General features: G+C 38.1%; 1 protein-coding gene across 2 annotated transcripts in view; it reads left to right on the forward strand.

Moving 5' to 3' along the window:
• Nucleotides 1–11,748, forward strand: part of PDE7A (phosphodiesterase 7A) — a 63,820-nt gene extending 52,072 nt beyond the window's left edge. For both annotated transcript variants that reach the window (XM_060775398.2, XM_060775399.2), the window contains 8 exons: nucleotides 445–540; nucleotides 2,496–2,596; nucleotides 3,276–3,407; nucleotides 4,279–4,370; nucleotides 5,252–5,396; nucleotides 7,809–7,905; nucleotides 8,571–8,651; nucleotides 9,958–11,748. In XM_060775398.2, coding sequence (XP_060631381.2) covers nucleotides 445–540; nucleotides 2,496–2,596; nucleotides 3,276–3,407; nucleotides 4,279–4,370; nucleotides 5,252–5,396; nucleotides 7,809–7,905; nucleotides 8,571–8,651; nucleotides 9,958–10,160 — 947 coding nt within the window. In that variant the 3' untranslated portion in view covers nucleotides 10,161–11,748. The remainder of the gene's footprint in view (nucleotides 1–444; nucleotides 541–2,495; nucleotides 2,597–3,275; nucleotides 3,408–4,278; nucleotides 4,371–5,251; nucleotides 5,397–7,808; nucleotides 7,906–8,570; nucleotides 8,652–9,957) is intronic.
• The last annotated feature ends 1,727 nt before the right edge of the window (nucleotides 11,749–13,475 follow it).

Raw genomic sequence — 13,475 nt, forward strand, 5'->3', positions numbered from 1 at the left:
TACAAAGGAATTGAAAAAATGTCAGAGGATGGCAAAGTTGTGTGAGTTGACTTTATTGTAGTGGGTGAGTTGGTAGAGCAGATTTATTTGAGGACTATACTCTTAACTATAAAATCCGGGAAGATGGAACCAGTGGGTGTAAGTGAAGGAGTGACCGCTACCTTCTACTGCCTTCTAGGATTGGATTAGGAGCTTCTGAAGGAAAGATAAAGTGATGTGGACTGCATTTTATATATCTAGCCAATGAATATGTAATTGTCTTTTACTTATACTCAGAGGAAGACAGATTTCTTTTCTTGCAGCTTGCATGGTTTGCATTTGTGTGTAGTATGAATGACTAAACTTCAAATAAGTATAGTAGAGGCATGTAACTATTTGGTCAGTTTACTTTTTAAATACTTCCCACTAAACGGTTTCTGTGTTTTGTTTCCATTTTGCTTTTAGGAAACAGTTTAGTCACCTTAACCTTCCACTTGTTTAATCTTCATGGACTGATAGATCACTTCCAACTAGATACAATGAAGCTACGCAGATTTTTAGGTAAAAGGCATTCATAAATTCACTTTAAATATTTCTGGTAAATGAGTTTTGCAGATGCAAGATTTCCAAAAAAGCTTTCACAGATATTTCTTTATTTATTGTGTCAGAAGCGAATTGGGAATACTGTTATAATGCATAGAAAAACAACAAACAAAGTTTAAAAAATTGGCATTATACTAAATTTCCTTTGACCAGAAGCTGGCCACTTCGAGTGCCTCTGGTGTGGCTGTAAAGAGGTCCTCCATTGTGCATTTGGCAAGGCTCAGACTGCATTGTAGTAAGCAGTCTGTGTTTGCTCTTCTTCACACTTGCACGTCGTGGACTCCACTTTGCAGCCCCATTTCTGAAAATTGGCTCCTTTGACCAGTAGCTGGCCACTTGGAGTGCCTCTGGTGTTGCTGCAAGGAGGTCCTCCATTGTGCATGTGGTGGGGCTCAGGTTGCATTGCAGCAGGTGGTCTGTAGTTTGCTCTTTTCCACACTCGCATGTTGTGGATTCCACTTTGTAGCCCCATTTCTTGAGGTTGGCTCTGCATCTGTTCAGCCCCTTCCAAGTTGCCCAGTCTTCTGTGTTCCCAGGAGGGAATTTCTCATCTGGTCTTAGCCACTGATTAAGGTTCTGGGTTTTCGCCTGCCACTTTTGGACTCTCGCTTGCTGAGGTGTTCCTGTGAGTGTCTCTCTAGATCTTAGGAAGGTGTTTCTTGATTGAAGGTATTGGCTTGCTGGCTGATATCTGAACAGAATATGCTTCGCTTTCACAGATATGAAAAACTGTGATAGTACGAATAAGCATTTCCTGTGCAAATGATGAAAGGAATAGCCAGGCCATGAACTTTTCAATGAACTCTTCAACATGACAGTTAGTTTCCCCAAAATATAGAAAGTGCATTGCTTGGCCCTCTTTTAGACATGTTAGGTTGGTTTGCGATGTGTAAGTACTCTTAATTGACTCTTGTGAAAACTGTAAAGATAGTCACTCACCTTGATGGGGGGTAGCAAATTATTTTGGAGGGAGTTGAACTGCCTCCAGTCTCACAGAAATTTGCAGGGCCACAGCTTGGGCCTTTCACCTTTACAGATTGTACAAATTCACCTCCATTAAGACTTTTTATTGGTAGATAACTATTTCAGCCCCCATCAAATTGATTTGATTTGCTTGTCACCATCCTTTCAAGGGTGTATTTCTGCTAGAACAACTCCCTTTCTTTTATGACTTTTACTCTGCTGGCTGAGAATAACACATTAGAAATTTACCATAAAGGTCCATTTTCGATACGGATAATGAGCTGTCCAGCTCCACCTATGAATGCCAAGGCTCAGGGTTTCAGGGTTTCAAATGGGCAGATATAGTTTTTTCCCCTCCTTATTTACTGATAATTATATTCTCCACAAAAATATCAAAAGTTTTAAAAATATTATTAAAGAGATCTCTGCCTGATAAACCACAGTTTAAACTAATTATTAATGGTATAACATATCTTGGTGAGTGGTTTAATTTGGTGTACTATTTCAAATACAAAAACTGTATGAATGATGATCTGATTTTATTTCAGAAGATGCTAATAGAGAGGATACAATAGTATGTATCATAATTGATATCTTGAATTGGGGTGGGGTTTTGCAATAACAGTGTAGTAAAGTGACATGAAAACAATAAATTAAATTGGTATGAGAACTTGATTATGCAAAAGCATATCTTTTATGTTTATTTCCTATTTCTTTGAGAAAGATGTTTAAACGGATAGGGTCTGAATGCTACTATATACTGCTACATAATAGATCTGTGGGAGGAACTTATTTATATTGAAGATCTGCATAGTGAAAGGGAGAAGCAGACCATGATGTGCTGCTGCAGCAGTCTTTCTGGCTACATGATTGAAGTGATGTGGATATTTAGTAACTTGTTCAAAAAAATGAAGGGTTGGAGTAACAGAATAATCTCTTTTCAATTATAGTAATGGTCCAAGAAGATTACCACAGTCAAAACCCATATCACAATGCAGTTCATGCTGCTGATGTGACTCAGGCCATGCACTGTTATTTAAAAGAACCGAAGGTAAACAAAAGAAAATAATTAACTATCTTTAGCAATTGATTGGAAGACTTTGCTCATAGGAAATTGATAATAGCGAAATTAGTAACAGCTTAGTTGTGATGGTCTTGGGGCACCCATATTCTGTGTTTTAAAAAATATTCAGTGGTTTGTCCCCCCCCTCCTTTAATATTTGTAAATGACTACTTTAAATTGTTGTTAATGAAAGCACTGTGGAATTATATTTTTAAAAGCCATCCTCCGTGCTATAGTAGACTGATTTTAAACTCTGGTATGTGATTGGGAACGGGGGACATGGGTTTTTTTTAAATAGTTGTGTTTAATAAAAATGAGTTTGCCTTTATTATTGCTTTCTTATTGCTGTCCCTACAACTTGCTAACCTGATGGGGCTTCTTTTGTCAACAACCTGCCTTGGAATATTTCTCTTTCTTCTAGACCCCTTTTTGAGGACACATATGGATTGCAGATGAATTGCTCTTCTTTACTAGTGAAAACAGTTCTACCAGCAGTACCACTCTATTTGATGTGGGCCTTTGAATCCCATTGCCTAGTCAAAATGATAAAATATAGAGATAATATGTTTATGCATTTGATGAAATTCAGTATTTGCTTTTGTTGGTTATAAATAATGATATCTGAATGTGTGTGAATGTTTACATTCATCTACTTTACACATTCCAGCTTTCCCAGTCTCTAACTCCATGGGATGTTTTGGTCAGTTTAATTGCAGCTGCCGCTCATGATTTGGATCACCCAGGTGTTAATCAGCCTTTCCTTATTAAAACAAACCATTATTTAGCAACTTTATACAAGGTGAGTGGAAGAAATGTTATGGCATTTAATTTTAGTTGTGATACATGGTCATAATAGGATAACTTTTTAAAGAATTACCGCCCCCCCCCCCCTTTTTGGCAGTTTACAACTTATAATGCAGCTCACATAAAATCCAAGAATAATAAGTAGAGCCTAAAAGATCTAAGGAGCAGCTGGTACATAATAAATGAAGAACCTCAGTGCCCACTTAAATACATATTCCTAGTGCACAAATAGTAGCATTCCCATCTCCTCCTTGAAAACAGGATCAGAGGAGACTGCTCAATACTTAAGGGCTTTTTCCTGAGAAATTTGTTTGTTTTCTGATAGCATGGCAGAAAGAATGTACTTTATAGCAGAAGAAAGATTCTGGGCAGCTTCAGGAGGGAGAGAATATAGATGCCTAGTAATCCTAAGCCCCAGTTATTTGGCACATTAAAGATAAAAGTCAGATTGTGAAGTTGAGGCTAGATATGATCTAGTAGTGGGTGACTCCAATAAAGAATCTACGGAATATTATTTAACTTGCCCACTTCTATTGAAACTCTTGCAACTGTACTCTAAAGCCGCTTTTGGAACACATTCAATGGGAGACCCATATTACAGCAATCTCGGATAGAGATGACCCGTGTAGGAATAAGTGAAGGGAGATGAGTTCTTGAGGAAAGGACACAGTTGATGTACAAGATCAAATTGGTAAAAATGATTAATGATCCATACGTGTTTGGGAATAGTGAGTTTGAAGTATGTTTTAGATTGTAATCTACCAGCCTGTCTCCTGATGAAAAATTAACACAATTATTTGTTCAAGAAAATTGAGTTCAGGATTCTAAGGATGCTTGATGTCAGTAATGACTTTTTTAATTTCCAGAATACCTCAGTATTAGAAAATCATCACTGGAGATCAGCAGTGGGGTTGTTGAGAGAGTCTGGATTATTTGCACATATGTCACTAGAAACAAGGTATATGTTAGTTTTGTTATCCAGCAGTGTTATATACATGGCAAAATAAGCATTTCCACTTAATATATCAAAGGATATTAACATTGTTTTGGTAATATATTGGTTGCAGCTTTGTTAGAAGGCAATTGCATGCTGCCAGAACATATAGGAAAAAGGCATATCTGATTGGAATTCATTTCATAATATTTTATGAGCTGTGTCTGTAAAATACACATTTTAAATGTGCATTACAATACTCTTGAGTAATGTAAAAAATCCTGCACTATTGGATTGAAATATCCTGTTTCTATGTTCTTGTTAATAAAACTGTATACTTCATCAGAATTACAAATCTAATGGATTGCTGTGAGTTTTCCCGGCTGTTTGGCCATGTTCCAGAAGCATTCTCTCCTGACATTTCATCCACATCTATGGCAGGCATACTCAGATGTTGTGAGGTTTGTTGGAAACTAGGCAAGTGGGGTTTATATATCTCTGGAATGTCCAGGGTGGGAGAAAGAACTCTTGTCTGTTTGAGGCAAGTGAGAATGTTGCAATTGATCACTTTGATTAGCTTTGACTAGCCTTGCAGCTTCAAAGCTTGGCTGCTTCCTACCTGGGAGAATCTTTTGTTGGTCAATTGCAAATTTCATACTTGTCTCAAACAGACAAGAGTTTTTTCTCCCATCAGAAGAGAATGCTTCTGGAACGTGGTCATACAGCCTGGAAAACTCACAGCAACCCAGTGATTCTGGCCATGAAAGCCTTCAACAGCACATACAAATGTAATGTCTGTATTGATCTGAACTTTGTGTAAATCATCCAGAGATGTCATACTGCTTTTCCACCATCACTGAGTATAGTTCATTTCTTTTCTTCTTTCTTTTTGTACTCAAATTCAGGCAGCTAATGGAAAGCCAGATAGGTGCACTGATTCTTGCCACTGATATAAGTCGGCAAAATGAGTATCTGTCTCTATTTCGCACTCATTTGGACAAAGAGGACTTATGCTTAGAACAGGAGAATCATCGTCATCTTGTACTTCAGGTAAATTTTCTGATTACCAGTATTTCCTGGAAAAAGTAGTGACCTGCCACACATTGACTTGAAGAAGGCCAACTGTGTTCTCTAGGTATAATTTTATAAAAACATAATTTCCACAGACTGAAAAGATGTTCCATTTCCCTGTGGTGAAGGGAGGAACATACTGAATATGAGTTGTCCTTCCCTTCTCCAAAGGCAGAAACGAATAAGCCTTTTGAAGGAGCCCAGTAGACAGGGCAGCTTTCCTCCAAAGGCTAGTTTTCCTTCCTGCTTTCTGTCCATACTCATGTTTTTTTTCCCTTGCTTTGGCCACCATTTTTCTTACGTTTCCATTTCTTGTCTTCCATTTTTTCCTGCTTTCTTCTGTCTTAAAAAAAACAACACTCTCCCTTAAATTTTATTCTTTCTTTGGACTTTTAAAAATTTAATCTCCCTTCAGCTGCTTTTCCCTTGCTCCCTATTCCCCATACCCCAGTGGCCAACCATGTGGAGAGAAAACTCAAGAGTGACTAGGCAGGTGGTCATGGGCTCCCTCCCCCACTTAATGGATTTTATGTCATGGGTTAAGGACTTGGCATCTTCTAAGGCTAACACAACCAGCTGAAGGGAACCAGTGAGAGTTAGCAGCAACCTAGAAGTGAGCAGAAGAGCTGTAGAGCAAATGTGGATGAAATTTCCCTTTATGATAGTTCTCCAGCTATCATTTTAGCCTCTGCTTCCAGTCCTCCAGTGACCTGGGAGATAAGCAGTTGCTACATAAGAGGCTGGGGAAAGGGACTCCTGTCAAACATAAGGCAACCAGGGGGAAAGGGCAAGGTACTTCTCAATCCACCCTGAAGTGCTGATGAGCAAAGGCTGCATGCTGGTCCAGGCCCACTCTGAATTAGATCTAAGGGACAAGGAAGATCAGGGTGATATACGAGGGGTATTTTTTAAGTAAGGTCCGTTTGAACATAAGTACACAACAAAAGTTTATTTCAAAAAAGTAAATTTATTTTCAGAAAGTACATACTTCACTCTATTTTTCGACATAGTTGCCAAGTTTGTTCAAACACTTATCATACCTCTGAACCAATTTTAAAATACCCTCTTTATAAAAACTTGCCGCCTGCTGAAGCTACCAAATTGTCTGTAATCAAAGAAGGGCGACCGGAGCGGTCCTCATCATGGACGTTGTCACGGCCATCTTTGAATTGTCGTATCCACTTACGCACTTTACTTTCACTCATAACAGTATCACCGTACACTTCACAAATCTGTCGATGAATTTCTGCAGCAGGCAGGTTCCTTGCTGACAAAAACCGTATCACTGAGCGAACCTCACATGCGGCAGGTGAGTTGATAGTCTGAAACATTTTTAAAGCACAGAACAGAACCGTACAGGTTAGCTACAGAGCGGAAACTGAGCACAGTTGTTGCCAAGGCATAGCGGTACACAACGCACGCGCTCGTTGCGGTATGCACGCAAACTACTAGTGTCTACAACAAAACGGACCTTACTTAAAAAATACCCCTCGTATCTCTGGACCTTGCACCCTCTAGGAGGCAAGAAGGGACACCTTAGATGGCAATTATAGTATGATTATACCTACACAGTGGCTGGGGATTACATGGAGGAGGGCAGTGAGGATGGAGATGTGGCCTTTGATGAAGGATCCAGGGAATTCCTCCCAACTTTCCTCGGTTAAACAATTTCAGCTAATAGATTTTAATATCCTTTTAAAGAAAACTACTAAGACCCTTAGCATGCCGGCCCTGGTTCCTGAATGCCAGGAACCAGATTTTCTTGTGGCCTGAAGAACTCTTGTTTGTCTACCCTGCTCTGAGTTTGGGAGAGGTTTTTTGGGGAGCAGCTTTGAGGGAGGCCGGTTGGCCACTATCTCCCATGTGAAGTGTTTCCCAAACTTTACTGATACAAGGATTTGAGGAGGCGATTGCCCCTCCGCCCCCCCCCCCCCGATGACAGTTCTTAGTGGTTTTCTCACTTTCACAGAAGTTTCTGTATCTCAGTTCCCACAAATGTGGAGAGCCGTCTGTAATTTGAATTTGATTTTCCATTTATTCCGTTGGGATGGGCAACTGGATTTGGATCGTAGACTGATGTAAAACTATTGCATAACTCCATTTTCAAAATATTTCTGTGTTGCATTGTTCAAGATATTACCTTCTGCCTGCCTTCAACTTGAATAGCTTTTCTCTGCATACATAATTGGTTGTGGTTCTCTTTCAGTTACCTTTGCTTTCTACAAGTAATTGTTTGTGGGGTTGTAGGTTTGCTTTTTACTCACTTATTTACTTTCTTCATATCCTGAAGAGATTTAAAAGTTACTGTTTCATGCTATATATTGTGAATTATGTGTTGTATTCTATTTTTGCCAAATACTATCAATCAATGACTTTGTGCTTATATGCTAGATGGCCTTGAAATGTGCTGATATTTGTAATCCCTGCCGGACCTGGGAACTGAGCAAGCAGTGGAGTGAGAAAGTAACGGAAGAGTTCTTTCACCAAGGTAAGTAGTGAAACGTGAAGTCTTTTCTCCAAAGAATATGAACCAAAATGATAAAATAATTTTAATGAATCCTGTGTTAGGAAGATATTAGAATATGTTTCCTAACAAGAGCTCCTAATAAATTTTGTAAGAATGTTTTCTTATTTCAGTATTACTAGCTAAATCACAGAATAGAAGATTCTGAGCCTCATCTAACTTGCTTGTCCTCTTGTTTTGGATGCAGATTCATAAAGTTCACCCTTTTGCATATTAATCTTACATACGCCATTGTTCCAGCAATGCTGTTGGCTATTCTCAATTTCTTCATAAGTTAACAAAGTGTTTCTGGGCACTGTTACTTTAACAGAAAATCCAATGGCATAGGCAGAAGTAATGTGGGGGCATAGGCATAAATAGACGCCAACTAAAAAAAAAGAGGAATTCCACATGTTTTGCAAACTTAGAAATGTTTTTCAAATGATAAAAAACCATGATGATGATGATGATGATGGTGATAATAATAATAATAGATTTCATTTATTATCTACCTATCCTTTCAGCTCACAGTGGTGTATAAAAGTATATTGTATGTTTTAAACTTTGATTGTAATACATGATAAGCTACCACTTTTGAGGCTATTGAATGGTCAAGAATGGCTTATTACAGTAGCATTTTTTTCCCCTAGGGGATGTTGAGAAAAAATATGGCTTGGGTGTGAGTCCACTGTGTGATCGAGAGACAGAAACCATGGCAAACATCCAGATTGGTAACTAGAACTAAAAATTGTTACAATTTTTGTTAATATGTCATTCATAGACGAAAAATTGATAATTACCTCTAAATCTTTTTGAGAAAGTTTTGAAATACTTAAATATGTTTGAATGCAATTGTAATTTTCAGTGTAATTTTTCATCTTTCTTTGGACTTTTAAAAATTTTAAAGTTGTTTTTTCATCTAGCATTTATAGTCCTTTGCGTAGAATGTTTGAAGAAGGTTCTATTTGTCAAGTTATTAAAACTTGACTTCAAGAAGCAGACGTATTTTTACAGCACATTCTTTGTGTTAAAGCTGTATGTAGAAATAGTTCCTTTTTATGAAAAGCAAACCAAAAGTTTGGCAATACTGCCTCTTAATGGCTTGACCATGAAAAACATGCTTTGGGGCTTGTGTACCCTGTTGACCCTTTTTACCTCAATTCTTTCTTGCACATCTGGTTTGAAGTAACCATAATTCGTTATGATGTTGAAATAGATGACATATTATGGTTACTTTGATAGCAGTCGGTATTGGAAAATACACTTTAAACAGTATCTTTGGAAACAAGGGGTGCTTAATAAGTAACCACAGTTTGTCTATTTGGACATATCAGCAAATTATGGTTTCTTCAAACCAGACTGTTCAGAGAGGAATTGATAGCCTGAAGCTCTGCTCTTATTCAAATAATCCCATTTGAACAAGAACAACATCATCAAAAAACCACCTACACAACCAAATATGTCAGTAATTTGCTGTAAAATTTTGGGAAGTTGCTAGCTTTCTCTTACAAAAGAATTTTCTTAAGTGAATATTCTTTACTCTTGCTTCTTCATTTTTAATATTTTTTGCCTACCCATCTGAATTGTGAAATCTTGTGACGAATGTTCTACTGTTTACCAGTTTGTTATAGACAGCAAATTTAGGATACAATTTCTTTACAATAATCTGTATTGGTTCTAAAATGCATCTTAATACACTTGTTTTTGAAGTGTATACAACACAGCCCCTTTTATCTGTGGAGCTACAAAACGGCAGATAATAGTGATCTCTGATAAAAGGATTTACAGCTCTGGAATATCATAGAGCTAGAATGGAAGACTTTGAAAATGCGTTGAAAAAGAGGACATCTTTTTTCAGATGTGGATAAATGCAACTGAATATACTGGTCCCGCAGATGCAGGGGTTGTAAGTGCTCAGGGAAGTGTATAGAATATTAAATTAAAACCCACTGAAAGAATTTCAGTATTGAAAAGTAAAGCTTCACTGACCTCTTTTTTCCCTTTGTTCTAACACCAAGATACTTTTTCCTCTCTTAGGTTTTATTACCTATTTGGTGGAGCCGTTGTTTGCAGAGTGGGCCCGTTTTTCAAACACCAAGCTGTCTCAAACAATGCTTGGTCATTTAGGACTCAATAAAGCTAGTTGGAAAGGAGTGCACCGAGAGCAATCCAGCAGTGGAGACGATACTGATCCTGCATTTGAGGAAATGGACTCTGACATAGTACCTCAGGAACACTGACCATCCTGACCCTGGGAACTGATCAACAAACTGCCTCTTGCTTGGTATCTGCAGAGGAGGGTTTGAGGATACATTTTGTCTGACTGCCAAGGTTTCAGTGTAAACAATGCCAGCATTATTTATTTCCAAGGTTTTCTTTTGATAAACCATTTGAGCCCAAGTTTCAGTTATAAGACCTGAACACAGCAATATGCGTATGCCTTGGTTGGCTTCTGCATGGAACCCTGAATATGCAAACGAGAAGTGAACGAACCTTGACTGGGAACCGTACAAAATATATTGTTACATGCCACATTGTTTTGTTTTTATTTGTTTTTAGGGGAAGTTTGAAATAAGGCCTTTAGAGTCGCTGCATGACATGGATGATTCCATTTTCTTGGAATTTAAATAAGACTCCATTCAGTCTCTGCCCAAAATGTGGAAATGTGAAGTGCCCATACTTGGCTGCCTTGGGCAAGAACTGATGTTTACAAATGTACTTTGAAACTATAGATTCTAGATTAAATTTCTGCATGGCTGCGAAGGAACCACTAACCCAAAAGATCAAATCTGAATCTGCAGCTCATTCTCCTCTTACCAAGATAAAAGGCTCCCATGTGTGAGATTCTTGGCCATGCATTTGGAACAGAACATCTAACGTGAAGCACAGCCAAACTTTACTCCAGTGCAGAATGGGAATGCAATTATAGCAGGCAGAAATTACTGAATTTAGAAAGGTGGGCGGATGGGTGGGATTGGTTGGGTTGGGTTGGGTGGGGAAGAGAGGAAGTGTCCTAATTGTGTTAAGATTCTGCAGTGGAAACATTTGCATGTTGTTTTCACTATTGTACACTTGAACTGCACATGCAAGTAAAAAAAAAAAGGTGGAATGATTACGAACACCAGAAACAGCTCAGGGTATTTGCCGATTGAAAATAAAGTGGGATGGGAAGTGTGTCCTTCAGAACAAGGGTACAAGCGCCCCTTTCGCTGCAGTGTGCGTGTGTTTACGTGTGGCTGTGTGAGTGGATATTTGGGGGGAGGGGGGAAGGGGATGTCGGGACAGATTTGAAAGGCAATTTTTTTTATTTATTCTTTTTAGAATGTGACATTTTCATGAGCAGCCATGGGGGGAAATGAACAGGTTGCTACAGCTGCCTTAAACTATGCACAAAGCTAAGTGACCAAATTTTGTTGTTGATTGAAAAAAGTGCATTGTTTACTTATTCCTCCCTCTACTGAAATGTTACCCATTATGGGTTTTTTGATGTGAAAAGGAGAAATGTTTTTAAGGACAAATTTTAAGGACTAATTTTTAATCTTCAAGCATTCCTTTTTTTGTAATTTGTTTTTTAACATTGTTTTAAGTACTGTAAGCACAACTGTAATCTATTTTGACAAACTGGTGCTTTCTTTTTTGTTCATTTGTATTTTCCTTGTTCTTACTGTAAAGACTGTTTATTCCATTCTGTTTACAGTTTGCAACAGCCATTTTTGGGAGAGAGCTTCAGTGTAAAGCCATTTGTTGAAGGCTTTGCCATACTCATTTTAATGTGCCTGTTGCTGTTAACCTTTGATTAATAATAATAATAAAAAACTTTTCACATTATCTCTTGAGCCTTGCCTTTGATGCAGATAAGTAGTTGGAACCACTTTGATCACAATTGCTCTGTCTTTTCTTTTTTACTGCGGTAAACATAGGGGGTGTTCAGTGGAAATACTAAAGTGGGTTGCATTCAGCTTTATCCACAAAACTAGGCAATCCTTCATGTAACCTCCCCCTACTCTTCCAGATCATATGCAGGGTATGTAAGTGATGAATAGAAGAGAATCTCCTCTTGCACAAGCAGGGGTCTCCTTGTGTGATCGTACAGTTTAATGACTTTCTCTGTTCATTTTCAGCACACTGAAATCGAGATAACTTAGGATGAACTTCTTGAATTCAACTGGAGCGTCCATTTTCTGATTTGGAGGAAATAGACCTTAACTTTTAAGTGTGTTTTAATTTTGGCAGTGTGAACTTTCTTGCATCTGGAACAACAGGGGAAAATATGCAAGGGTTCTTAGCTACATCAGACAAAGAAAAATATACTTTTGGCTTAGTCATCTTATGATTCAGCTAATGGGTATGTGGGGCTAAACGTTTATTTTGATTTTTAAAAAATCTGCCTGTTCTCTCATGGGACCCTGTATACCTTATTTACCAGGAAAAGTTGGATATAAGAAACTCTAGGATAAGGTGAAGCTTTTAAAATTCATTGTAATTATTTTTTTACTATGTAATTTTTTTGTAGTTGCCATGTATTGTGGACCAAGTAATGTAGCCCACCTGCCATCCGAATTGGATAGTGCAGGCCCACATGCTTCCAACTTGGTTTATGGAACAGGTAGGATACAGAGGCATATGAAATATAGGACAGCTTTGCATGTCATCAGAACCAAAATTCCGAGATTTTTTGTGTGTGTCAGGAGTGACTTGAGAAACTGCAAGTCGCTTTTGGTATGAGAGAATTGGCCGTCTGCAAGGACGTTGCCCAGGGGATGCCTGGATGTTTGATGTTTAACCAGCCTTGTGGGAGGCTTCTCTTATGTCCCTGCATGGGGATGTTTTTGTTTAATGAATACTATGTCTGAAGGAAAGATTCTAAGTTCTTAATTCAACTCAGTATGGGGAGATGTTTCTCCTTTTTATTATAATAAAAGTGTAAATACTCTATTTACATCTCTGCTGGTCCTACCATACTAATATGCAAATTCTATCCTGGCTCAGCTGCAAGTGGGTATTCATTTCAGCCTTATTATCTGTTGGAGTTTAGATAGCATGGCATAAGTTAGCTTTGTAGTCTATGCGTTGAATCTAAATGTGTTTTGTGAATGGAAAAGCACATTCTCTCTATAAAAGGCTTTTGATCCAGTGGAAAGTTTTTACCCCTGGAAAGGCAAATAGGCAATGTTTTTGTGTCCACTTTACACTACATCAGGCCTCCCATGCTCTAATCCCCCCCCCCCTTTTCCAGGTAATAATTTAAGAGAATAAGGTTAGAGAAATCATATCTCCCAAAAAAATTCTGGACATGTTTTTGGATGTGTTAATGTACACTAATAGAAGGCAAATTGTGCCTTAAAATAGATAGCAAAATAAGGAGAAAAGTATAGTTACATTGCTGCATCAAAATTGAATTTGATGCAGCAGTACTTCAACATGAAACCTTGGAATTTATTAATTTAAGTGTGTTCACGTAGGTTCATTTCGAGAAAATCGCACTTTAAGCTGTTCCATATCTGGAATGCTGCATCTTGGTATAGTAAGCAGAATCTTTTGATACATCTTTTTAA

This window comes from Anolis sagrei, chromosome 4, assembly GCF_037176765.1.
Source record: "Anolis sagrei isolate rAnoSag1 chromosome 4, rAnoSag1.mat, whole genome shotgun sequence".
Classification (NCBI taxonomy): domain Eukaryota; kingdom Metazoa; phylum Chordata; class Lepidosauria; order Squamata; family Dactyloidae; genus Anolis; species Anolis sagrei.